The sequence below is a fragment of the Typopeltis vanoorti genome, chromosome 1 (genome assembly GCF_054136105.1).
Source record: "Typopeltis vanoorti isolate ZY-2024b chromosome 1, IOZ_Tvanoo_1.0, whole genome shotgun sequence".
NCBI classification, from domain to species: Eukaryota; Metazoa; Arthropoda; class Arachnida; order Uropygi; family Thelyphonidae; genus Typopeltis; species Typopeltis vanoorti.
The window spans coordinates 68,675,970-68,702,952 of record NC_143549.1 but is presented as its reverse complement, the minus strand read 5'-3'; the positions used below and the strand labels follow the sequence as shown (position 1 = coordinate 68,702,952).

Here is a 26,983-nt window from a genome sequence, read left to right as displayed (position 1 = left end):
CCAAAAGAAATTCATTTGAAGTTCATAAAAGTTTATGGGCCGTCTTCTCCATTTTCGACAATTAAAAAATGGGCTGCTGAGTTTAAATGCGGCTGTACCAGCCTTCAAAATGATCCACGTGAAGGACGTCCAAAAAGTGAAACAACACCAGAAAGCATTGATCAAGTGCACAATATGGTATTGGATGACCGGCAAGTCAAAGTGTGTGAAATTGCTGAAACTATAAGCATTTCAAAAGAACGTGTAGGATACATTTTGCATGAAGAATTGCAAATGAAAAATCTTTGTGCAAGATGGGTGCTGTGCTTGCTCACCGCAGATCAAAAACGCACTCGCATGAACATCTCTGAACAGTGCTTGGAGCATATTAACAAGAATAAAACTGATTTTGTGCATCGATTTATTACTATGGATGAGACTTGGATTCACCATTACACACCACAATCCAAACAGCAGTCAAAACAGTGGACAGAAGCCGGTTGTTCAGCACCAAAGAAGACAAAATCGGGACCATCAGCAGGAAAGGTCATGGCATCAGTGTTTTGGGATGCTAAAGGCATTTTGTTTATTAATTATCTTGAAAAGGGTAAAACAATAACCGGGGAATATTATTCCGATCTTTTAATCAGACTAGATGAAGAAATTTGTGAGAAAAGACCCGATTTGCAGAAGAAAAAAATCATCTTTCATCAAGACAATGCACCTGCTCACAAAGGTGTTTTGGCAATGGGAAAATTAAGGGATCTGCACTATGAATTGTTGGAACATCCACCCTATTCCCCCAGATTTGGCTTCCTCTGACTTCTATCTCTTCTCAAAACTAAAACTCTTCCTTGGAGGTCAGCGTTTTTCTTCGAATCAAGAGGTGATTACAGCCGTAGAGGGATATTTTGCAGATCTTACTGAGAACCACTACAGGGATGGGATAATGGTGCTCGAACATCGCTGGAATAAATGTATTAGTGCTAAGGGAGATTATGTTGAAAAATAAAAATTATTTTGAAATTATAAATTCGTTTTTTCATTGTTAGGTTGAAAACTTTTCAGACTGACCTCTTATAATGGGTGATCAAAGAATGGTAGGGAAAAAATGCCAGCATAGTAGAAAAAAGACCCAGAGGAAGACATTCTAAGTTGATTGAAGTTACCTTAGAAGGCTGAAATATAAGCACTTAGGGAAGTCTTGGCAAATATAATTTACTTTGTAACCAAGTAAAAAACTTTCTACAACTATCTCTGATCCAGAGTATTTTAATAAAGTAATACACCTTTTTACTATTTGTACATGGAAAATACATGACTTATATATTAATTCAACTATGATATCTTGCTGGGTCTGGTTTCCAACAAGACCTCAATAAAGGTTGAAATTAGTCTGGATATTGACTTCATATGTCTAGCAATATACATGTCTGAAAGATGGTGTACTTTGCATTATAAAATACTAAGGTAATTGATGTGAAGTCAACGGCTTTTATATACAAGTAGCTTAGTTGTGAAGATACTTAACATGCAGTGACTGTTGGTTTACATACAGCTCTCATATGCCAGCAATTTGCTATATGCTCCTGCCTTTTGTGTATGGGCTAAGTATATATATAAAACTTGGATAAAGGATTATAAAAAACAATATAATTTCTCACCAATATAATATAAGAACTGACAATACTGGGATGCTGACAAATAAAAGACTAATTTGAAAGAAAGTTGATGATTGTAAGTTAGTAAAAATGTAAACTTATTATGAACTACTATTATTGTATTCTGTACATCTTTCAAGGGTACAAATCAGAAATTTAATGGTGATGTTTGGGCCAAAAAATATTGTTATTATTTTTTTTTAAATATATACATGCAATGAATTTAATAATTTACTTTATTTACATTTGAAATTTCAGCTTTTGACTTTCTTCAAAATAATAATCAAGCTCTATTTTTTTCACAAAATCTGGATTTAATGAATCTTTTATCATTTCTGTCCTGCCAACCTAAAATGAAACAAGAGTAAAGAAAAATCTTCAGATTATAGGAAACATTCTTAGAAGGGGAGAGAGAGAGAGAGAGAGCATTGAAACTAATTTTTCTATCTATAATATAAGTAAGGAATACACAAGCATTAAGATATATTTCATTATTACTTTGAATAATATTTAACCTGTAAAATCGATGCAGTAGAATATCTTCTACTGCATCGATATTATTCCTTTTCGATGCAAAAGAAGATATTCCTTTTGCATCGACTTTTACAGAGGTCACAAATCTTGTAAATAAAATGTAAATTGTGTACTACTATTTAGATTTGCATATTTTTTTGTAAAAACCCATGTAGGTAGAGAGCTTAAAGAGAATGACATTAAATTGTTCAGAGATTGTAAACATAAGAAAAGCGTTTTAAGTTGCTCTCTATCTCAGCTAGATGTATAATTGAAGGGCAATGTCATAAAAAGTGGCATAGCACTGAAGCGGCTCCTCTCACAGTTAACAGGATTACGATGTATTGTCAGTGCCGATTTCAGATTGAACAATTAGTGGTGAAGGTCATCCGAATTTCAAATTCCCACCAACATCAATGAAGGTCAAAGCCGTTTGCAAGGGAATATTCAGGGGTCTCTGACCCTTAGTCCAGGAACTCTCAGAGTTGTATATAGGAAGCCTTCTAAGAAAGAAACGCGCAATTGCGGGAACACCACCAATTTTTCTTGCTGCAGATTGTCGGCCCGTTTGAAGTCGGAGAACATGGCCTGTAAGCAGGAGAAGCACTGAAGGAGAAGAGCGATGTACCAGCATGCACTGCAAGTAAATGAGCCTGCATCGTGCACTGGACGCTGGACACCTGCGATCGACGATGACACTTAGAGACCGTATACGGAAGGGCAGAGTATTAGGAAGGAAGAGCAATCAACGGAACTGGCAAAAATATAGGGGACTGGTATAACTTAGTGTGCAAATAAGGAACTGTAAGTAAATTTTATCATACTTTTATTGAACCTTGCAGAGGATAGCTAAGAGTCCATAAGACATTGCTAAGTTAGAAAATTTCATTGTCAAGGATTGAAAAGCCAGGAATCAGATATATTTTATGATTGATCAAAAATGGAAGCTTGTAATTAGAACTGTAAAACTCTTAAATCTAGTTTTGAAATGATTACTTTATGTGCATGATTGAGAATGTACATATGTGTGTGTGTGTGTGTTGAAATATCATAACTTGTAGCGTAGGATGCAATTAAGGGGAGATTAATATAGTAGTGAATTATCTTGTGTACTTGCTATTGACTTAAATAAATGTGTTTTGTTTTGTTTTGTTAATGAGTAATACCACCTGATCTTTACACAATGCGCTGTCTCTAAATAAAAAAATTACAAACCTGTGTGCAATGATTTCGAAGAATATCCCAAATACCTCCCAAGAGAATCCTAGTGGCACAGTCATTAAATAAAAATAAATTTCCAGAATTCTCATGGTATGAGAGAAATCTATATGCGACCGTGAGCAGCCAATATTCCAAATTTTGTCTGTTCATTAGAAGCATATTTACCTGTAGGAATGAAGAGGTGTTTAGGTGGAGAATTTGAATTAGGTCACATAAAGTGAGAATAGACTGCAGAGATGTCTAAATGTAACATAGAGCGACATAGCTAACTGAAGATAAATTGATAGCCACACACATAAAGGTAAATAAATAACTAACAGAAAGAAAAGGTAGAGAACACATTGCCAAAAAGAACACCAACACCCTGAGAAAAATATATTACAAACCCTTTGAATGGTAAGTTAAAAATACTTCTAACACCTTCTATGGTGTAAAATGGAAGAAAAAAACATTATTATTATTATTATTTGACACCTCCAGGGAGTCTAAAATTCATTGAGGGAGGTCGCCTATTCTACAGCTCTCCGTGTCCACCATTCAATCTCATCCACCCATCATCCACCAACCGCATCATCTACACACACACACCACCACCACTAGCATTTTCACAGACAATCACAAACATTTATTAGGCATTAAAATTTGATGAACACACACACACACACACACACACACACACACACACACACACACACACACACACACACACACACACACACACAATGTATACATGTTTATAGTGTCTTTGGGACAGAAGCATGGTAACGTATGCAGGAAAACCTCACTTAATACGAATTTGATATGCACAATAATCAGCACGATTGAGTGAAATGATACATTTCCAGCTTTAAGCGAGTGATTAATCAATTAACATGATTTTTTTAAGTTATGCAAAATTTTATGTCATCAACTGCAGTGAATGGAAAGGCTAGAGGTCATTAAGAGACATGAAAGTGGTGCAAGTAATACGGTGACTGTGCGAGACCTGAGATACGGCAAGTCTACAATTTGGACTATATTAAATAAGAGCAAAGAATACAAAGAACAAGGAAAAGTTGCGACTGCTTCTTTCAGCATGCAGACAACCCGAAATAGAAGCCATTTAATGATTGAGATGGAGTGTCTTTTATTACTCTGGATTGAGGATTATAACCAAAAAAGAATACCTCTTGGTACAGGGAATATTCAAAAGATCTCAATATTTTTACTTCATTAGAAGTTTTTCCACTTGGTCATACTATAAATTAAAGATACCAAGAAATTATATACTTGGTTTAATCTTTATCTGAGTGCAAGCAAACAAGTTTGCACCTTAACTGTTTTCAAGACTGAAGCAACTTGTATATAAAAGTTTATGACTTCATGTCATTTGCCTTACTATCCCATAATGCAAAGCACATATCCTTACAAGTATGCATGTATGTATAATCACTACCCCAAAGGGTAGTGATTATACATACATGCATTATGGGAAGCGACCCTTCTAATAATGCATAGCATTATACATACCCGTAAGGATATGTGCTTTGTATTATGGGATACTAAGGCAAGTGATGTGAAATCATAAGCTTTATTATTATTATTATTATTGTTCCAGGCAACTCCAAGGAGTCGACAGACTCATCGAGAGAGGCCCTAACATCATGTCAAGAACAACTATTCGACATTCACACAGTATCTATCATACCTTGCCTTGAACTCATTCACGGTCATAGCACCCACAACAGACTCTGGAAGCTTATTCCATTCATTCACCACTCTCCAAGTAAAAAACCTAGCTCTAACACCATTGTCAACCACGCTCTTGCCCAGCTTCCATGCATGGCACCTAGTCCTCCCACCACCAGTCATATTTTCAAAAATATCTTCTGGATCAATCTTATAGAAACCCTTCAGTAATTTGAATGTCTCAATCATATCACCCCTCCTTCGCCTATCGTCCAATTTCTGCAACCCACAAATCTTCAACCTATTCTCATAAGGTTCATTCCACGGACCTGCTATCATCTTGGTCACTCGTCTCTGGACCCTCTCCACTTCCTCCCCATCACGAAGAAACCCTGGTGCCCATAACTGGGCACAGTAGTCCAGATGGGGTCTTATCAAGGCTCGATACAGAGGAACAACAATTTGTTTGTCTCTGCATGTTAAAGTATTTTTCAGAAGCCAAGTGATTTGGTGAGCTGTTTTAGTCACTTTTGCAATGTGCCCCCTAAACTTCAATTCGCTATCTACCAACACTCCCAAATCCCTGGTCTTATCAATCTCCTGGAGTACGGTTCCACCAATGCGATATACTGCTGCTATTCTTTTCACCCCAAAGTGCATAACCTTACACTTTGCCACATTAAATTGACATTCATTTTTCCTAGCCCAGTCCTCCAAACTATCCAAATCATCCTGTAAAATTTTGACATCCTGTGCACTCACAATTGCTCTACCCAACTTTGCATCATCAGCAAACAAGTGAACACTTCCTCTCAAATCCTTTCCTATATTGTTGATGAACAAATTGAAAAGCAGTGGTCCAAGAACAGAGCCCTGTGGCACACCACTAGTCACAAGCCGTCTTTTAAACTCCACTCCTGAATAAACCACTCTCTGGTATCTCTCCTTCAACCACCCTCCTATCCATCTCACCAACCCTACATCTATCCCCATCTGATCCAGTTTACTGATTAGGGTTCCATGTGGTATCCTGTCAAAGGCCTTGGCAAGGTCCAGTAGTATAACTGTAAACCCATTACCCCTGTTCAGTTCAGCCGTCACTGTGTTATAAAACGTGAGCAAGTTACTGAGGCATGATCTACCCTTCACAAAACCATGTTGTCCCCCATACAATATCCCATTTTCATCTATCTAATCCTGTATTCTTTCTTGACTAATTTCTCTAAGACCTTGACAATGATTCCTGATATGCTAATCGGTCGGTAATTTACAACAGCAGTCTTAGAACCACCTTTATGCAGTGGAACTATTTTCCCCCTCTTTCACCCCCTCGGGACTAACCCAGACCCAAGACTCAAATTAAACAAAATGGTCAAGGGTACTGACAATTCTTTAGCTGCTTCTCGTACAACACGAGCTGGTATACCATCCAATCCCACAGATGTATTCTAATCTCTCATTGAGAGATTAGAATACATCTGTGGGATTGGAATACATCTCATTGACATTGAGGTTATGCAATAGACTACTCACCTCCACTTCATTCACCAGAATTCCCGTATAATCTACTGGTTTATTCGTTTCTGCAATGTCACCACCTGGATGATATATTCTTGCAAAGTGTTCACTCAGTAACTCAACTATATCAACTGATTCAGTTACCTCCCTACCATCGGCATTCTTTAAAATCATTCTGCCATGTACATTTTTCCTTTTACTTGCTACATATCTAAAAAACTGTTTAGGATTCTCTTTAGCCTGCATGGCCAATGTTCTTTCGTAATCCTTTTTTGCTTTTCTTACCACACTCGTAACCCTTCTGGCCTGCACCTTATACCGTTCATGTGCCTGCCCTCCTTAAATTCCCTCCATAGTTGTTTCTTTTTTTGCAGCTCAATTTTATATACAAGTTGCCCCTGTCCTGAAAATAGTTCAGGTGCAAACTTGTTTGCTTACACTTGGATAAAGGATTAAACCAAGTATATAATTTCTTGGTATCTTAAATTTATTTTACCTCATTAATTACCTTAATTAATATTATGCAACTTTCTCTGTACATATTAGCATGCTTCCTGTGATTTTATTATGTTATTATAATATAATAATATAAAATATGTATATAATATGCATGTACATACATGTATATAATGATAATGCATTACATAACGTTTTGTAACTTTATGCATATCATAACTTAGACGAGCTATTGCTCTTAGGTTACACATATGATAGTCAAAATTTTGTACTAGAATATGAAGTTTACAATAAAAACATCTGTCTGTCTTTGAAAGAGACCAAATTTCAAGAGGAATGTGAAAGCTTTGCTGTAAGTTTAGGATGGTTCGACCATTTCAAAAATCGAACTGGACTGCATACATAAGAATAACTGGGGAATTTGCTAGTGCTGATAAAGATTCTGTGGCCAAGTTTCCTGAAGAATTGCAAAGCATGATTTTGGAGGGTGATGATGATGATTGGCAAATCCTTTATCCAAATGTAAGTATTTCATCCTTTATCCAACTTTATTCAATGTTGATGAACATCTCTTTTGGAAGCGTATGCCAACAAAAACTTTCCTAGCTAAAACTGAAGCATCTCAATCAGCATACAAAGTATCGAAAGGTAATTTTACACTTTTATTAGGATGTAATGCAGAAGGCAACTTTAAACTCAAACCTGTGTTAGTTTATCATGTGCAAAATCCAAGATCTAACATTATTGATGAAATCAGCACAATTGAAAAGAACTTGAATTTAATGAACTGGATAATGAAGATGTCAGAAACTTGCTCGATTCCTATTCAGAACAATTAAGTGAGCATGATCTCCATCAACTAGAAGAACAGCATGCATTTGAAGAAGATGATAAGAAGTACGAACAAGAAGAGAATGTTACGACTAAGAAGCTAACTGAAAAAGAACTTGAGCTAGTTTTCAATCACACTGAGTATGCTAATGAAATTTTGTTTGATGCTGATCCTAATATGGAATGAAGCTTCGAAGTCCACTGAACTCTTGATAAAGCGATCACCAGCTATCTCAAATTGCATGACCAGATGAAAAAGTCAAGCATGATTCAAACATCTTTAGTTAATTTTTTTATTAAAAAAAAAAAAAAAGCTCAATCAAATATTTAGACATTAAATAAAAACTTGAGCAATTCATTATTATTAACTATGATGATTTTTATCCTCTAATATAGCTTATACTGTAATTCTGATCCCAAATTTATGCTAACTGATGGATGAATTATAATTATCCCTATTATTTATTGTATTCGCTTAACGCGATTTAGCTTAGCGTGCATTCACTGATGGATTAATTAATCATGTTAAGCGAGGTTTTTCTTTATATACCATGCTCAAAAGGTCAATACTTCAAATTTAGCTTTCAACTCTAAACTTTATTATTATTTTTTTAAAATCACTCTAACCACGTTGCAGATTATAATAACAATAATAATGCTTAAGGGTCAAAGCTGTATAACTGAGAGGAGACCTCCACATAACTTTAAAGAAATGCGGAGAACTGACCTGGGCTTCTGACCTAATGTCCAATCCTCACCTTCTCGTGGTGCACCCTCTTAGGTGTCTACCTGGATACTGAACGAACGAGGATGAGCTGGCAATTTGGGATTTAGCCGACCAAATTATATTCTTATTGGCTTAAACCAATATACAAATTGATGATACAACATGATAAAATTTCATGCCGGCTGGGGCGTCACCCAGTTATACAAGGCCCCCGTTGTTTTCGCCAAGGAACCAGGACAAACAGCGAAAAGTCAGCTACTGGAACAAATCTGAAAACAAACCCCAACTCAACATCACCAGAGTTAAAGATTGGTACTATCAATATAAGAAGCCTGAATGGCAAAGAAATGGAGCTAGCTGAGGAATTAGATAAGTATCAGATCGACATAATAGGGGTGACTGAAACAAAAAAGACCAAAACTGGTGAGATCTTTCTGAGCAATAAATACAAAATGTTATATTCAGGCAATGACAATCAAGGAAAAGAAGGAGTAGCCATAGTATTCAACACAAAATACGAGGCTAATCTTCTTGAATGGCAGGCAGTTTCAAATAGAGTGATGTGGGCAAATATGAGAATGGGGAACTGGACAATGAGACTTATTTGTGCCTATGGTCCCACAGAAGGTTCTACTAAGGTATAAGTGTAAAATTTTTTGATGCATTAGAAAAAGCAACTGACACAATGAAAAAGGAAAAGTTGGTCCTTGTTGGGGATCTAAATAGCAGAGTAGGAAATGATTGTCAGACATACAAAAATATTTTGGGAAAATTTGGAGAAAAGAGCAAAGCTAATAATATTAGCAAATACCTGTTGGATTTCTGCTCAGGACATGGACTGGTTATTACTAACACCATGTTCCAACATAAAAATGTGCACAAATTCACATGGAAAGAAGAGATAAGGAATGCTAAAATTCTCATTGATTATGTTATTGTTGATAGTGACGTTTTCTCCCGGGCGCAAGACACCAGAGTGTAAAGAAGATTTGAAATCGAAAGAGATGACTATTTAGTCTTGAGCAGGATAAAACTGAATTTCATGTTGAAAAGAATAACATGTAAGAAAGTTTTAAAGCGAATAAAAGTTGAGCAGCTCTCAGATGTGAACTGTAGACTAAAATACACAAATATTATTAAGAAAAGATGAAAGAGTTATAGAACAGAAACAAACCGTGGAGATTCAGTGGCAAGCCTTGAAGAAAACCCCGATTGATTCAGCTAGAGAGGCATGTGGGGAGGTTGTCTGTAAAGATAGAAAAATCAGAACTCCCTGGTGGACACAGGAAGTTAAAGAGGCAGTGAAGGAAAAGAAGAAAGCCTATCAAAAGTTCCTGGCAAATAAGTCAGCTGTAATCTTAGAAAATACAGAGAAAAATGCAAGAATGCAAATCACTATGTAAAACTAGCTAAACAAAATTCATGGGAGGACTTTGGCAAGAACATAGAAAATAACTATCAAGAAAATATCAAAATATTCTGGAGGTTGTTGAAGCTTTGGAATGGAGGAAAGAGTGCTGTAAAAGGAGTTAGAGATGATAAAGGTGACATGAATACAGGAGAAAAAGATATCCTTGAAGTATGGAGTAGCTACATCGAAAAATTGCTCAATGAAACAAGCAGTGATGACAGCACAGTGGTAAAAAACACTGACCAGGCACACAGTCAGGAATACATATCCATACTTGAAGTAGAAAAAGCCATCAAAGGCTTGAAATGTGGAAAGGCAGCAGGAGTAGATGATATTCGACCAGAAATGCTGAAGTATGGTGGTATAAGAGTCTTATAGTGGCTGCACTGCATAGTTCAAAAGGCCTGGATAGAGGGGCGAATTCCCGATGACTGGAGTAGAACTCTCATAGTACCCATATATAAAAAGGGAAATAAATCTGAATGTGAGAATTACAGAGGTATTTCCTTCTGAGTGGTCCTTGCAAGATCTATGCAAGTATACTTGAGAAATGGTTGAGAACAATTGTGGAAGAAACGTTTGGTGAAGAACAAGCTGGATTCAGGCCAAATAGAGGCTGTCAGGATCAGATCTTCACTTTTACGACAAATAGTTGTGAAAGCATGGGAATGTAACAAAGATCTGTATTTAAGTTTTGTCAATCTGGAAAAGGCATATAACAAGATGCCAAGAGAGAAGCTATTCAATACTCTACAGTTATATGATGTCAATGGAAAATTATAACAAGCAATACTTAGTCTTTATTTGAGTTTTAAGTCAGCAGTTAGAATTGAATGTTAAATTAATGTTAAATCTGGTGTTTTAACATTAATTTAATGAGTGACAAGGATATACATTATCACCTCTGTTATTCATTATCTATATGGATCACATTATGAAGGAAAGCAGTATTAAAAATTATATCAGAATTGGAGATGTTAATGTCAGCTCTTTGCTTTATGTGGACGATGTTATACTTCTAAATAAATCCGCTTCAAGTTTTCAGGATTCCCTGACTAAATTGAATAACTGTTGTAATAGATATGGTATGAAGGTCAGCAATAAAAAGACAAAGACAATGAAAATAGACAGAATCATTGAAAATGTCAGCTGCGTTGTGAATGGAGAACCTGTGGAACAAGTAAAACATTTCAGCTACTTTGGAACGATTTTTAGTGAAGATGGTAAATTAAATATGGAAATAGATAACAGAATCATCAAAGCTGGTATGGTAGGAAGTCAAATGAATAAATTCATATGGAATAGGAGAGAAATTAGTCAGAACACTAAATTAGCTGTATATAAGACAGTGTTCAAACCAGTTTTAACTTATGGATTCTGAGAGCTGGGTCAGAAGTAAAACACTTGACCAAAGACTAGAGATTGCAGATATGAGAGTCCTGAGAAAGATTAGAGGCATGAACAGATGGCATCAATGGCAATATCATATAAAAAATGAGGATATTAGGAAAGAACTTGACATTGTCAGCATCCAGGAATGCATTAGCAGAGCTGATCTCAGGTAGTAAGGTCACTTAAACAGAATGGGCGAGGAAAGATTAGCAAAAACAAGTGTTCTCTGCCAGGTTGGCAGGAAAATGACCCAGAGGAAGACCAAGTTATAGGTGGATTGATACGGTACAATGTGCCTTATACAATAGAAATATAAGATCTGATAATGATAATATTGGAGTCTTGACAAGTAACTGACTGATTTGGAGGAAAATTGTTGATAGGAAGTTAGTAATGATGTAAATTATCCATATAGTACTATCATATCCTGCACACTCCTTGAGAGTACCTGTCTGGAATTTGATGATGATGATAATGATAATAAATTTTCTAGAAAGTTCTGAATATATTTATGTTTCTTTGCAATGCTTGTGAGATATGCCTACTATCATTGTTTTGTTTACTGACTATTAAATTATTTCAGTAATTTACAACGTATACTGGAATATCAACTGCAATAGAAATGAAATCCGGGAAAGACTCGGATTTCATTTCTATTGCAGCAAGAGAGAGAGAGAGAGAGAGAGAGAGAACAATTTATAAGGATGTTTTAACTAATGATCAATTAACCTGTCTCATGCAGAGGAATTGGAGTTTCCCCTTCTGGACATGTAGAATTTTCATCACAGAATAACATTAAAACTGTTCGGAAGACATACAATTTACAGATTCTCATAGAAAGGCTTAGACATTGGTTGTACATATTTACTAAATAACTTAAGGAAATTACAACGTACAATGCAATATACATTAAACTTTAATATATTTCCAATATTTCGGCAACGTCACATTGCCAACTTGAAAGGAACTTACAATAAAGACGTGCACACAGGCACTAAACACAGTAAATGAGAAACGAAGCGAGGAAGCTATGGTTTTCCAAAAAGTCCTGATGGTGCCCCTTAGTGGGCTAGGTAGGTATTCTTGGCTACTGGGCTGAAGGTCTCCTGACGTAAGCCTTCCAAATTTGGGGCAGTCTCATGCAACCAAATTTGTTGAGGTTTGGCATGTTTCTTAGGGCTGAAGCTGATTCCATGAATAGTCTTTCAAATTTAAACTTGCTACAGTGTACTATTGTAGCTTTCTTCCACCGTATTCTGTGGCGTGTATCCAGAGCATGGTCTGCAAGACCAGTATGGCTGTACTGGTGCCAAAATTCTGATATTTGATGTCCTGCCTGTTTGGCCAAAGTAGGACAACTTACAGCTGCAAGGGACCTGGTATACACCAGGTAGGTCTAGGGGGAGAGTGGTTGGTCTTTAGTGGAGTGGATAAGAGATGCCAATTTTTTATATGGTCTGTAACAAGAGGTTTCCCTTTCCAGCATGTTAAATCACAAGCTTTGGTCAATTTTATATGACATCTCGTGCACTGCAGCTGATAAAGAATTTGAGAAAATAGGGAGTCAACATATCAAAAAATTTGAGAAATTAAAAAAGAACTTGACCTCCAAACCAAAACTTCCAACCAACACAGTAGTCAACCTTCCTTCAGTTACTCTGAAGCTTGAAGCACTCAACTCACTTTAATATGGCCCCAACTTCATTAAAACATGCTCCCAGGAAAATACCAGCCAAGGATATTATGATCCAAATTGAATGTGGGATCCGCCACCTTCCAAACCACATCGCCAACAATATTAGATTGGATGTAGCTTGTGTTCTCTCCAAAGCAAGACCATCAAAAATTAACATATCCAAGAAGGAGTATAAAGCACTGCATGAAATGAGAAAAAAACAAAGAAATAATAATCACCAAAGGGAATAAAGGAAATGCCACTGTAATACTCACCCAAACAGACTACACAGGTAAGCTTAATACTCTATTATTAGATTGGACTATGTACCTCCCCATTGAATACAATCCCACCAACTCACAAATTAGGAAACTCCACAGGCTCATTAAGAAGGTCACTTCTTGGGCTGTGGAAGTTACTAACAAATAAAAACTGTTTAGCTCTATACCCACCCCCCCCTCCCGTATTTATGGACTCCCAAAAATACATAAAGAAAATGTGCCATTACGTCTCATAGTGGATGGCATTGATTCCCCCACATACAAATTAGCTAAACATTTGGCCAAACCTCTCACACACTATACTGGCAACACACCATTACACATAAAAAACTCAGCCCATTTCAAAGCCAGCATAGAAAACCTTATACTCAAACACACTGACTTAATGGTCAGTTTTGATGTCTCCTCCTTATTCACAAATGTCCCACTCAAGGAAATCTTAGAGCTAATCAAAGCTAAATTTCTTCCGGATATCTCAGTCCTATTTCAGTTCACAATGAACTCAGGTTATTTCATTTGGCAGGGAAAATTCTACAAACAAATAGAGGGAACAGCCATGGGTTCACCACTCTCCCCATCCCTGGCCAATTTCTTTATGGAGACCTTTGAAGGGAAAGCCTTAAACTCTGCCCCACAAAAACCAACCATATGGCTTCGCTACGTTGATGATGTGTTTGCTCTTTGACCATATGGCTCTGATACATCAATTCCTCTCCTTCTTAACACACTTAAACAACCAACACCCCCTCCCACCACCAAATCAAGTTCACCCTGGAAAAAGAGGAAAACAACAGCCTCCCTTTCCTAGACACAAGTCACCCACCAGCCTAATGGAACCTTGGTTTTCTCAATTTATAGAAAACCCACCTATACAGGTAGATACATTCAGCAACAACCCCCCCCCCCCCCTCACAATAATATGGAGCTGTTAAGACACTATACAATAGGGCTAATCTAATCTGTTCAAATGACAATGCCCAAAACCCCCCCAAAAAATCCAAAAAATATTGAAACCAGTAAACCCCAACCCCCTCTGCCCTCACAACAAGGATTACTCTAAATCCATCACCATTCCCTACATCCGAGGCACCTAGGAAAAAAATTACAAAAATCCTAAAAGAACATGACTTGACCTCTTGTTACAGACCATATAAATAATTGGCATCTCTTATCCACTCCACTAAAGACCAACCATGCCCCCTAGACCTACCTGGTGTATATCCGGTCCCTTGCAGCTGTAAGTTACAAGGACTACACCCGGTTTCACCAGTACAGCCATTCTGGTCTTGCAGACCATGCTCTGGATACACGCCACAGAATATGGTGGAAGAAAGCCGCAATAGTACACTGTAGCAAGTTTAAATTTGAAAGACTATTCATGGAATCAGCCTTAGCACTAAGAAACATGCCAAACCCCAACAAACTTGGTTGCATGAGACTGTCCCAAATTTGGGAGGCTTACATCAGGAGACCTTCAGCCCAATGGCCAAAAATACCTACATAGCCTGCTAGGGGGTGCCATCAGAACTTTTAGGAAAACCAGCTTCTGCACTTCGTTTCTCATTTACTGTGTTTAGTGCCTGCATGCACATCTTTATTGTAAGTTCCTTTGAAGATGGCAACGTGACGTTGCCGAAATATTGGAAATATATTAATGTTTAATTTAATTTATATTCTATTTTACGTTGTAATTTCCTTAAGTTATTTAGTAAACATATACAATTTACAGGTACAATTTATAATAAACTATAAAAAATAAATAAATAAAAAAGCACATAAATTGAGATGGACTGGCCATATTAGTAGATTGACAGATAAAATATGGACATAATTAAGCTGAAAGAAGGAAAGAGAAGCAAAAGCTGCCAAAAACAAGATGGAGAGAGATGATCTGCAACAGTTTGACATGACATTGGCTAAAAACAGGCAGAACTAGAAAGTTAACGGATAAGCCTATATCCAGAAGTGGAGGGAAAGAGACTACAGAAAAAGAAGCGAAAAACATCCATCTTCTTCCTCAACATTAGACTGACTAACTCATCTTTAGTTCAAAATTCCTTATGAAGGTTCTCATATATCCAGATTGGATTTGTATCCAACTCTTTGCTGAAGAGTAAATATATTCATCCTGGCCTCATTATAGTGCAATGAAGGAATTATCTCATGATAAAAGTTTAATGTAGTGAAACAGCACTAGGAAACAATTAAAAATAGTATTTAAAGCTTTCAATATTTCATCTCAGTTACAGAGACATTGTCAGGGAGCACAAAATGAGACTTGTAATACACACAAAGGCAGCACAAAACTAACATGAAACATGCGGATGAAAGACTAGGGTCCAAACTAGGTGAGGCACCCTCATATGGATGCCTGTCACCTAGGATGCAACCCTATTTATTTAAATTAGGCTGATTTTAATGAGCAGCAGCAGATTCTAAAAACAGTTTTTCTCTTCTAAATTTATCATGATGGAGCATGATGGTCTTTTTCCAATTGATTTCTGTGAGCTGTATCCACAGCATGATCTTCAAAGCCAGATTGACCATAGTCATGACTGCAGATGTATTTTTTTGTTATTCCATTCGAATGGTAGCTGATCTTCCTGTCTATCTATAGCAGGCCAACTTGCAGGGATAAGGAACTCTATATACACCTAGAACTGAGAGGGAGTTTGTCCCAGTACTTAACACACGTTTAATAATCATTCATTGTGAAGATATAACACACAAGGCAAAACAATAAAGTAAGCTAAAACTTTGATTCTCAAGACCATCGGTTTCCTACTGGTGCTACGCATACCCCTGGGGGTATGTGCTAGGCTGTTCAGGGGCACACAAAAAATAATCAGTAATGGTAGAAAAACAAGTAAAGTAAACAAAATGCAAAACGTTAGTTATGGAACAATAAATGTTAAGTATGAATCACTGCTAATGGTTTGTACTTGTAGTGTAGTAATTTTCCTTTCCCCAACTCATTACCTCATTTCCACTATTTTACATTAAGATAGGCACTGAACAAAAGTGTCGGTATTTAAAAACAGCTATTTTACTAGGCACGTAAAAACCTAGCATTCGCCCAAGCCAAAGTTCTACAACTGAAATTAGAGCTATCCGACTACGTTATTCCAGAAATTTGGGAGATTTTAGACAGGATCACAGACGACTCGGCCAAGCACTTATTACTGAAAAACAAAGAAAAATTAATGAAATTTCAAGCCCTACAACAACAGAAAAGCACAAGACCATCAGGACACCATAATGAAAGGAATAGCCAATCACAAACCAACATTATAAGGAGCAGCCAATTGCCCACAAACAAAGTTAGGAGCAACCAACCACCATCGGACCACAGCTTGGTTATCAACCAATCAAACCAAAATCTCACCCAAGGTGAACTCTCACTGCTAAAGAAAGGTTTGAACTACGCCATTGCTCCGAGGTCAGTGAACAAACTTGATATCGTTTATCATATCGAGAGAGGTTTAAGATCCCTCCTCACCAATTTGGCTGATAAAATATGAATGGAAACATTGTGTATACTAAATTCAAACAAAAAACTAAGCACCAACTTAAACAAAACCGAAAATCCAGCCCTTAAATCCTTAAAATTTAACCAAGACATTATAATCACGAAAGCAGATAAAGGCAATGCCACTGTCCTTTTAGACCATACAACATACAGTGAAAAAATGAACCATTTGATATCGGACCACAACACCTATCAAATGGAAAACTACAACCCCACAAAATGTAACAAAAAAGAAAACAACTGAATTAATCAAATCCGTCCACACATGGCCCGAAGAAACAACAAAAAAATTAATACCTCATTATGCCCGTGCACTCAGAATTTATGGCCTGCCAAAAATACACAAACCAGGCACACCACTACATCCGATTGGTGAAGGAATTGACAGCCCAAATTATCACTTAGCCAAAAAATTAGCAGCCACACTCAAGGAATTGGTAGGTCAGTCCCCTTCCTACATAAGAAATACACAACATTTCATTAATAAAATTAAAAACATTACACTCAACGACCAAGATTTATTAGCCAGCTTTGATATAACTTCCTTTTTCACCAACATCCCAATCAATGACACTATCTTGCTCCTACAGAACATATTTGCACGCGACATTACGGCCCTCTTTGCCCACGTACTCCGCTCCGGATGTTTCGTGTGGGAAAACAATTTTTACCTTCAAAAAGAAGGTACAGCCATGAGCTCACCGCTCCCCCCCCCCCCCAATAGCTAACTTTTATATGAAAGACTTTGAGCAACGTGCTCTAGAGACAGCATGTCTAAAACCCAAAATTTGGCTTGATACGTCGACGATATTTTTGCCATTTGGTCTCACGACCGCAAAGCTCTAAATACATTCCTTAGCCACCTAAACAAACAACACAAACGTATCCAATTCATCTTTGAAATGAAAAAAAAAAAACAACTCTCTTCCTTTCCTAGACACACTTGTCACATGTCTTCCCTCTGGCTGTCTCTCCTTCTCAGTTTGCCACAAACCTACACACACACAGGCCAATACATACACAAAAATTCTTACCACCACCCAACACAAAAACTAGGTGTTATAAGCACCCTTAAACACAGAGATCTAACTATTTGTTCTAATGAACAAGCTCTAAACCAGGAATACAAGATCATCAACCAAACATTTATAAAAAATGGATACAGTAAAAAAAACTATTCACAAGATCCTCCATAAAGATACAAAAAAGATTTCAGGAATGCTATTGCCATTCCTTATGTTAGAGGCATTTCCGAAAAAATAGACAGAACACTAAGCAAATATAACATTAAAACCACCTTCTTCTAAAGATCCTCTTCCACACCTGGCCCACCCAGGGGGTATACAAAATACAATGCACATGTAACATACAACACATAGGGGGAAACGGTGAACTATCCCAATCAGACAAGACGAACACAAACAACACATTAAATACCTCCATTTTGGAAAAACCGGCCTCTCTGACCAAGCACTCCAAACATACCACAGAATTGATTGGAAAAATACCAAGTGCCTACACCACACCAAAACCTGGTTTGAGAGAAAAATCACAACCCAAATCTCAACAAAAATGACGGCCTAACCATTTCAAGAATGTGGAAAACTCATCAACAACCTGTATAACAACCCAAACTAGCGATAGAAAAATCCCACTACAAGATGAAGTGTTTGTAACATTCAACAGCGACTGAAAGAAATCATATTATAACAATCAGAACTGTACAAATCCAGATGAATATTAATACATGAGGACTTTAGCAGTTTATTGTAGTTCTATTTATTTATTTATTTTTTATATATACATATATATATATATATATATTTTTTTTTTGATTATCACTAGAGGTCAGGCTAGGGAAAAGGATTAATTAACTACATAGATTTAGTTTACCGGTATACAGGACTAGAGCATGTAGTTTGGTTCCTTATACACTTGTATCCTTCCGATGATGACCTCCATACAGGAGGCGAAACGTCAAGTTTTATTTTATTAGTAATATATAAGTAATATAAAATTAAATATAATTAATATATATATATATATTTTTTTTTTTTTTTTTATGTGTGAAAGGGTATAATTTAAGGTCAATGCAAATTCTTCAGAATAAGTAGAGCTTTTTTTCTAAAACACTTTACAAATTTTCTAAAAAGCTCAACTATATAAAAAAGAATTCATCATAATAAAGATGCTTGCACTATTTGAAATTTCTTGAAGTTCTTCAATAAGTGTGGGTGTTTTTTAAAAACACAGTTATGTATATTTCAAGGAATTAATTTGCACTGTGCATTACTGGGTTTCACAACACATCATGAAAATATGTTGGGAGGTTAACTATATCAGAGGTGTCTTCATCAGCATAGATAGTTTAAAACTTTAATACAAAAACAATGAATTAGGCTATGTTATATTACCATTATTACCCCAAGACCTCATGGAGTCAAAAACTCATCTGGGAGGTCCTTTTATCACACACACAGCTCATCATACTGTGTCTTAAACACACTCAAACTCTCTGCAGACACCACACTCTCAGGAAAGGCATTCCAATCATCCACAACTCTGCATAAAAAAATCTGCCTCTCACTACCCCACTCACACCCTCTCTATACAATCTCCAGGGATGACCTCCAGTTCTCCCTCGATCTCCCACTATTCTCTGCAGAACTTTTCCAGCATTGATCCTATAACAATCCCCTACCAACCTATAGGTCTCCATCATATCTCCCCCCTCTTCCTCCTGTCCATCTGACTCTGCAAATTACATCTTCTCAATCTTTCCTCATACTTGACACTCCAGAGGTCAGAAACTACCTTAGTCAGGCGCCTTTGGACCCTGTCCAACATCTCTTCATACTTCTGAAAACCAGGTGACCAAATCTGGGCATAACAGTCCATATGTGGCCTAATCAAAGCTTTATACAACGGAACAAAAATTTTACACTGTGACAGTGTATAAGTTTATGGAGAGAGAGAGAGAATGATGATGATAACAGTGAGTTTCATGCTGAGATTTTAGGAGGTAAAATCTAAGTTATTTCTGAAAATAATTGGGGATAGTTCACTCATTTTTTCTGGATTATTATTTATATAAGTGTTTGTTTGTTTGTAAGGGTCAATTACCTTTTTTTTTCCCTGGTTTTTTAAAAGCTATCACTTTTATTATGGCACCAATGAATACCTATCATTTGTTAGCTGCAGCACATGCAAAATGATTGGCTTCATATAGTGAAGGATTTGTGGAAAGAGAGTAAAACTAATGAGAATGTTTGTTAGAAGTGTTGTAAGAAGAACAAGTGAAAAAAGAGTAGACATACATTGGGATGGCAGGGGATGCAGAGGGCAGTTCATTTGAAGCTATCTGTTAATAGTTTTTTTCACTTGGTTATACTATAAATTAAAGATGCCAAGAAACTACATTCTTGGCCTCATCCTTCATCCACATGTAAGCTAACAAAGTTTGTGCATGAAGTAACTTCACAGCTGGACTACTTGTATACAGAGGCTAATGACTTCACATCAATTGCCTTAGTATTCCATAATGCAAGAACAAGTGAATAAAGAGTAGACAAATATTTGCTTATATGTCTCAATCTCTTTAGTTCAGTGTAGTTTTCTATAGTATTGCATATTATCACACATATCCTTACAGACATATAATGTTATGCATTATGGGAAGGGCCACTACCCAATGTTGTTACACAAAATAAAACATGCTTGGTTTCACCAACTGTCATTTAGTTATTATTGTTATTATTATTATTGCACAGGCACCTCCATGGAGTCGTAAGACTCATTGTGGGAGATCCAAACTATCGACACAATATTTATTATACCTCTCCTTGAAACCATTAACAGACAAAGCACTTACAACTGACTCAGGCAATCCATTTCATTCATTCACCACTCTCCAAGGGAAAAAATCTAGTCCTCACATCCTTGCTAACCACACTCTTACCCAACTTCCAGGGATGACCTCTTGTTCTGCTCCCTCTAGCCAAGTGTTGAAACATTTCCCCTGCACTAATCCTAGAAAATCCTTTAAGCAACTTAAATGTTTTTATCATATCTCCCCTTTTTTCCTATCAACCAAGTTTTGCAATCCACAAACCTTCAATCTATCCTCACAGGGAGCACTCCACAGACCAATCACTATCTTTGTCACTCGCCTCTGGATCCTCTCCACCACTTCCTCATTCCCAAGAAACTCAGTTGACCACACCTGAGCACAGTAATCCAGATGTGGTTAATCAAGACATCATAAACACAGATGTTTATTAACACACTTAGTGAAGGGGTTCTTAACCGGTGTTTCCCTGAACACTTGTCTTCCGTGAACTGGTTACAAGTGTTCTGCTGGTGAAAGATGTCACATGACACAGTTCTGAGTGTAATTGGCTACTTTGAATAAAAATGTCAAGAGAATTATTTCCATTATAAAAGAACAATTAACAATATTGGAAGAAAAGATTTGAAGTTACTTTCCCTCCTTAAATACACACAATTTTATGACTGGATACGAAATTCATTTGGCACAGTTAATACATCAAGTTGTGAATTTTCGTTACAAGAAGAAGAACAATTAGTTACCTTGTGAACGGATCATATTCTAAAAATGAAATTCTCTGAAATAACTCTTGAGGAATTTTTGATTTTTGTCCAAGCTGAATATCGCTCTCTCCACAACACACTGAAAATTTTGTTACAGATTTCAACATCATATTTGTGTGAGCTCGGTTTCTCAATATTAACCCATATAAAAACTAAACAGTGTGAGACTTACTAATATAGACAAAGAGATGAGGATAGCTATATCACATATTGGACCTGATATTGCTGAAATCTGCAAAAGCCGACAAGTTCAAGTTTTACATTAAAATAAGTTCATTTTTATAAAAGGCAAGTCCATGGATATTTTTATTGTTAGTTTTATGACCCTAATGCTTTTAGTGTTCCCCAAAATTTTCTTATAATCAAAAGTGTTCCGTGACTTTGAAAAGGTTAAGAACCCTTGTGTTAGTGTGTTAGTGTGTTCTTCAACAACCAACTAATCCTGTGAGCTACCCTGGCTACTTTAACAAAACAATATGTCCTCTAAACTTCAACTCTCTATCTACTACTATCCCCCAAATCCCTGGCTTCATCAATTTCCTGGAGTACAGTTCCCTCAATGTGGTACAAAAGCCTATAACCTTTGTATCCTAAAATGCATACCTTTACACTTTCTACATTAAACCGACATCCATTATGTTCTGCACATACTGTCAGCCTATTCAAATCATCCTGCAAGCTCCTTCAAATTATTTGCTTATATCACTTATATACAAATTAAACAGATGCTCTTTATAGCATGCAGATCTCATCACAGTACAGAAGATCAATTAGTTTATCTTTACCATGAATCATAGATGGCTTTCAAGAAAAACCACCAAATTAACATAACAAAAATCCACCAAATCCAAGATAACAGCAATCATCTTGGATCTCACAGCTGCCTCTGACCATGTATAGAGACAACAGCTAATAAAAATTGAATACTCATTAAAGTGACCTCAAGGGCTCACTTTAGTGAGTACAGGCATGGCAAACCAGAGGTACCCGATGCTGGACCATGCCTTACTTCATGTAATATACATCTGTTATATTATCTATAGACTGGTCCCTCCCCTTTTTTCTTCTTGCTCCTTCTCCCCAATGCTATTAGAGTATTCGAGGGCTAGAGGTAAATCTTTCCTATTTTGCTATTTAATCTTATGTGGAAAGGGCCTCTGCAACCCTACCACTTGCTTCTTGCAGTGACTTCACTCCAAAATGCTAATATGGTTGTGCAAAATAACACATCTCATGCTGCATCGGCTGTCACACAGAATAATCAGAGCCGCGTTCAGGGCTTAGGCAGAGGGTCCTGTTCGAGAAGTATATTACAGTCTCCATCAAAAGTCAGTGATACTGTGAATGAGCAACACAGAAGGTATAAGATTAATCTTAGAAAGGAATTTTACATAGGCACATGGAATGTCTGGGGTCTACAGATGGGTACTCTTGAGATTGTCTGTAAAGAGATGGATAGGTATAAAATTGACATCCTGGGAATTACAGAGACCAGATGAAATGGAGAAGGTCACTTCAAAAGACAGGACGGTAAGCTAGTTATTTACTCAGGTGGTGACTCAAAACATCATGGGGTAGCTGTGATACTGAAGATAGCTCAGGCAAGAAGCGTTCTTGGTTATAATCCCATTAATGATAGGATACTCTCTATTAGACTTAAGGCTCAGCCTACCAACGTATCAATTGTGGTAATTTATGCACTCCACATGGATAGGCCTGAAGAAGAGAGTGAGGAATTCTATGAAAACTTACAAACTGTTTTGGACTGCCTACTAAGGAGAGACATACTGTACATTTTAGGGGCCTTAAATGCAAAAGTGGGAAAGAGTATAAGAGTCAGGCCAGAGTGTGGCATGTTTGGTCTGGGTACATAACACCTGTGGCAAAAGACCGTTGGAATTTGCAAATACTAACAGATTAGTTATTACCAATACCTGCTTCCAGAAATATCCATGACGGACCTATACTTGGACATCTAACACTGATAGGCCAAGGCACCAGATTGTTTACATCCTGGCTCTCCAGCAGTGGAAGACAAGCATCTCTGATGTGTATACTTGTCTTGGAGCAGATTGTGGTATAGACCATCAGCTAGTGAGAGCCAAAGTAAGACTAAGACTCCAAAAACTTCCAGGTCAGGCACATCCCACTAGACTGGATATTAGAGTAATTCCTAGTGGATTCACAGAAGAAACATCAACTCGGTTGGATGATTTTTTTTGGAGACCAATGAGGAGAACTCACCAGAAATGCTTTGGGAAGGAGTCAAGGTGATAATACAGGATACAGTGAAGAAGTATCTCAGCCCAATAAGAAGACCAAGAGACCCATGGATATCAGATTCAACACAGGAACTAATCAAAAGAAGGCAATTGGAAAAATAAAGAGACAGGGACTGAAGAATACAAAAGATTACACAGAGAAGTCAGAAGAGCCATCAAGCAGGACAAGGAAAAGTTCTATACTAACAAATGTGAAGAAATAGAGTTGCAGATGAGAAGGCACAATTATAAAAGGATGTTTCATTCAGTTTGTGACTTGAAGCACAAGTTTACGCCTAAATTGAATGTCATCAATGGATTATTACTAACGGAAGAGTTGGAAATCAAAAACAGATGGAAAAAATACTGTGAAGAACTGTACAGCAGAGTGGATAAAGAAAATGTGGAGTCCTCCCACTAGGAAAATTTTGATTTTGATTTGGAACCTCCTCCACTAGGCATGAAGTTGAAAGAGCAGTTAAGCAACTCAACAGCAATAAGGCCCCAGGTGCAGATGAAATCCCAGCAGAGTTAATTAAGGCCACAGGGGACGGAGGGATAAGAGTGTTTCATAGATTGATTACAACGATATGGGAGACAGGATCATGGCCTAGAGACTGGAAGAAGTCAGTTTTCATACCACTACATAAGAAAGGGGATATGAAGGCATGCAAGAATTATAGAACTATTAGTTTGATATCTCATGCAAGAAAAATTTTATTGAAGATCATGCTAAATAGGAATGGAACCAAAGTTGAGGCAGAGATGCCCAAGGAACAAGTTGGTTTTAGGAAAGGTAAGGGCACCAGAGATCAGATCTTTTGCCTTAGACAGATCATAGAAAAACATAAAGAATTTAGACTCCCTCTGGTAATGTATTTCTTAGACTACTCTAAAGCTTTTGAATGTGTTGAGCATGTGAAACTGTGGGAAGTAATGAAAAGAATGGGTTTACCTCAACACACTATCAGGTTGATAGCCAACTTGTATAAGGAGCAACAAGCCATGGTAAGAACAGGTGTTGGATTGACTGACTGGCTTCAAGTTGGAAAAGGAGTTATGCAAGGATGTTTACTTTCTCCTCACTTTTTTTTTAGTATATATGCGGAGGACATCATGCATGAAGCATTGGATGAGCTCAGGACAGGAATTAGGATAGGAGGTAGATTGATCAGTAATCTGGGTATGCTGAGGACACAGTACTCCTTTGTAATGACATGGAAGAAATAGGACTAATTCTTCACAAAGTTAACAAAATCAGTAATAACAGAGGACTTCAACTCAATCCTAGCAACACAAAGATTATGGTTCTCAAAGAAAATACAAACAGAGAAGCTCTTGAGAAACAAGTGTACCTTAATGGAGAAAGAATTGAGGAAGTAAGCAAGTTTGAGTACCTGGGATCCATTATTAATGTGAAGAATTGCTGTTCAGAAGACATCAGAAAAAAGCTAGGAATAGTTAAAACAACAGTCAGAGACCTGTCTAAAATCTGGAAGGATGGATCTATCTCCATGGAAACAAAGTTGAGGATTTTCGATGCAGTTGTTTTTCCAACAGTGACTTATGGATGTGAGACTTAGAACCTAAAGAAGTCAGATAAGAAACGGATATCTGCTTTTGAGATGTGGTGTTACAGAAAGCCGTTGAGGATATCATATACTGAAAGGCGCACAAATGTATGGGTGTTAGAAAAGATCAGCAGAACTTTAAGGCTTCTTAAGGATATTGACAGAAGAAAGTGAAAATATTTTGGACACATAGAAAGGATGAAAGGGGAACTTCTCAGAACAGTAATAGAAGGTAAAGTTCCTGGAAAAAGAGGCAGGGGTAGACCATCAATGAAAATGATGGATGGTGTGTGTGTGTGTGTGGAGTGACTGATCTTCAGAGAGTTGAGGCCATCAGAAAAGCAAACAACAGAACTACATGGTGAGGCCTGGTGTGGCACATCACCGAGCATCAGAGTGACCATACGGCATCTGTAGATGTCCAGTGAAGATAGTGTAGTGTAGTGTACGAAACTGAAATAAGAGAGGAATGCTTTAATTTGGATTTCAGATTTCATGAAAGGAAGAAAAATAAAAAAATAACTGAAGAATTAGAAATCAGCCTGAAAGAAACAAGAAACAGAAAATCACCTGGAGAAGATAAGCTAGGTTCAGAACTATATAAATATGCAGGAACAAGATTCAAAGGAAGACTCTTATTATTTTTAAATAAAATTTACTCAACTGGTATCCCCCCCCCCCCAATAGAATGGAAAAAAGCAATTGTGATTCCTATCTTTAAGAAAGGTAATAGAGATGACCCTAAAAACTATAGAGGTATCAGTATACTAAATTCCTGTTACAAAATATATAGCAGAATCTTAAATAACAAACTAATGAAATATTCCGAAAACTTTATTCTAGAGGTACAAAATGGATTTAGAAAAGGACGATCATGTATAGACCCAGCCTTTTGCCTAAAATTAATAATAGAGAAAAGAAGAGAATATAATTTAGAAACACATATTGCATTTATTGACTTTGAAAAAGCATTTGATAAAGTTAAAAGAAACATATTATTTAACATATTAAAAGAAAGACAAATACCAAATAATATCCTAAAAGCTATCACAAGTATATATGAAAATAATCAAATACAAATAAGATTAAATCATGAGCTATCATATACAAGAGAGATAAACCAAGGGGTCCAACAGGGATGTCCCCCCTCAGCAACTCTTTTTAATATCTACTTAAATGAAATAATAATAAAATGGAGTAAAAATTTACATCAAGGAATTAAACTTTCACCTACAGTTAACTTAAACACTCTCCTCTTTGCAGACGACCAAATAATAATTACAAATTCTGAAGATAACTTACAGAAAGCTATTTTAAATCTAAATGAGATATCCAAAGATTATGGTATGATAATATCTACGGAAAAATCAAACATTATGGCCTTTAAAGGACAAGATCAGCAAGAACTAAAATAATAATAGATAACAAGATCTTAGAACAGGTGAATTCATTTAACTACCTAGGATGTGTGATCACTTATGAAAATGAAAAAGATATAAACATAAAAATTGCAAAATATTTAAAAATAACAGGAGTAATTAACTCTATATTTAAACCAAACCTAGTTCAAAAACAAACCAGGCTAAAATTATACAATACATTAGCCCTACCAGTCTTAATGTATGGAAGCGAAATCTGGACAACAATAAAACAAAAAGACAAACAAAGATTAACAACA

At 36.7% G+C, this 26,983-nt stretch overlaps 1 protein-coding gene across 1 annotated transcript in view; it reads right to left on the bottom strand.

The window, feature by feature from the left end:
* The window catches only part of LOC150110067 (copine-8-like), a 301,155-nt gene that overhangs the window by 237,590 nt on the left and 36,582 nt on the right, over positions 1-26,983 (bottom strand). The window contains exon 3 of the mRNA XM_090406591.1: positions 1,885-1,988. Coding sequence (XP_090262717.1) covers positions 1,885-1,988 — 104 coding nt within the window. The remainder of the gene's footprint in view (positions 1-1,884; positions 1,989-26,983) is intronic.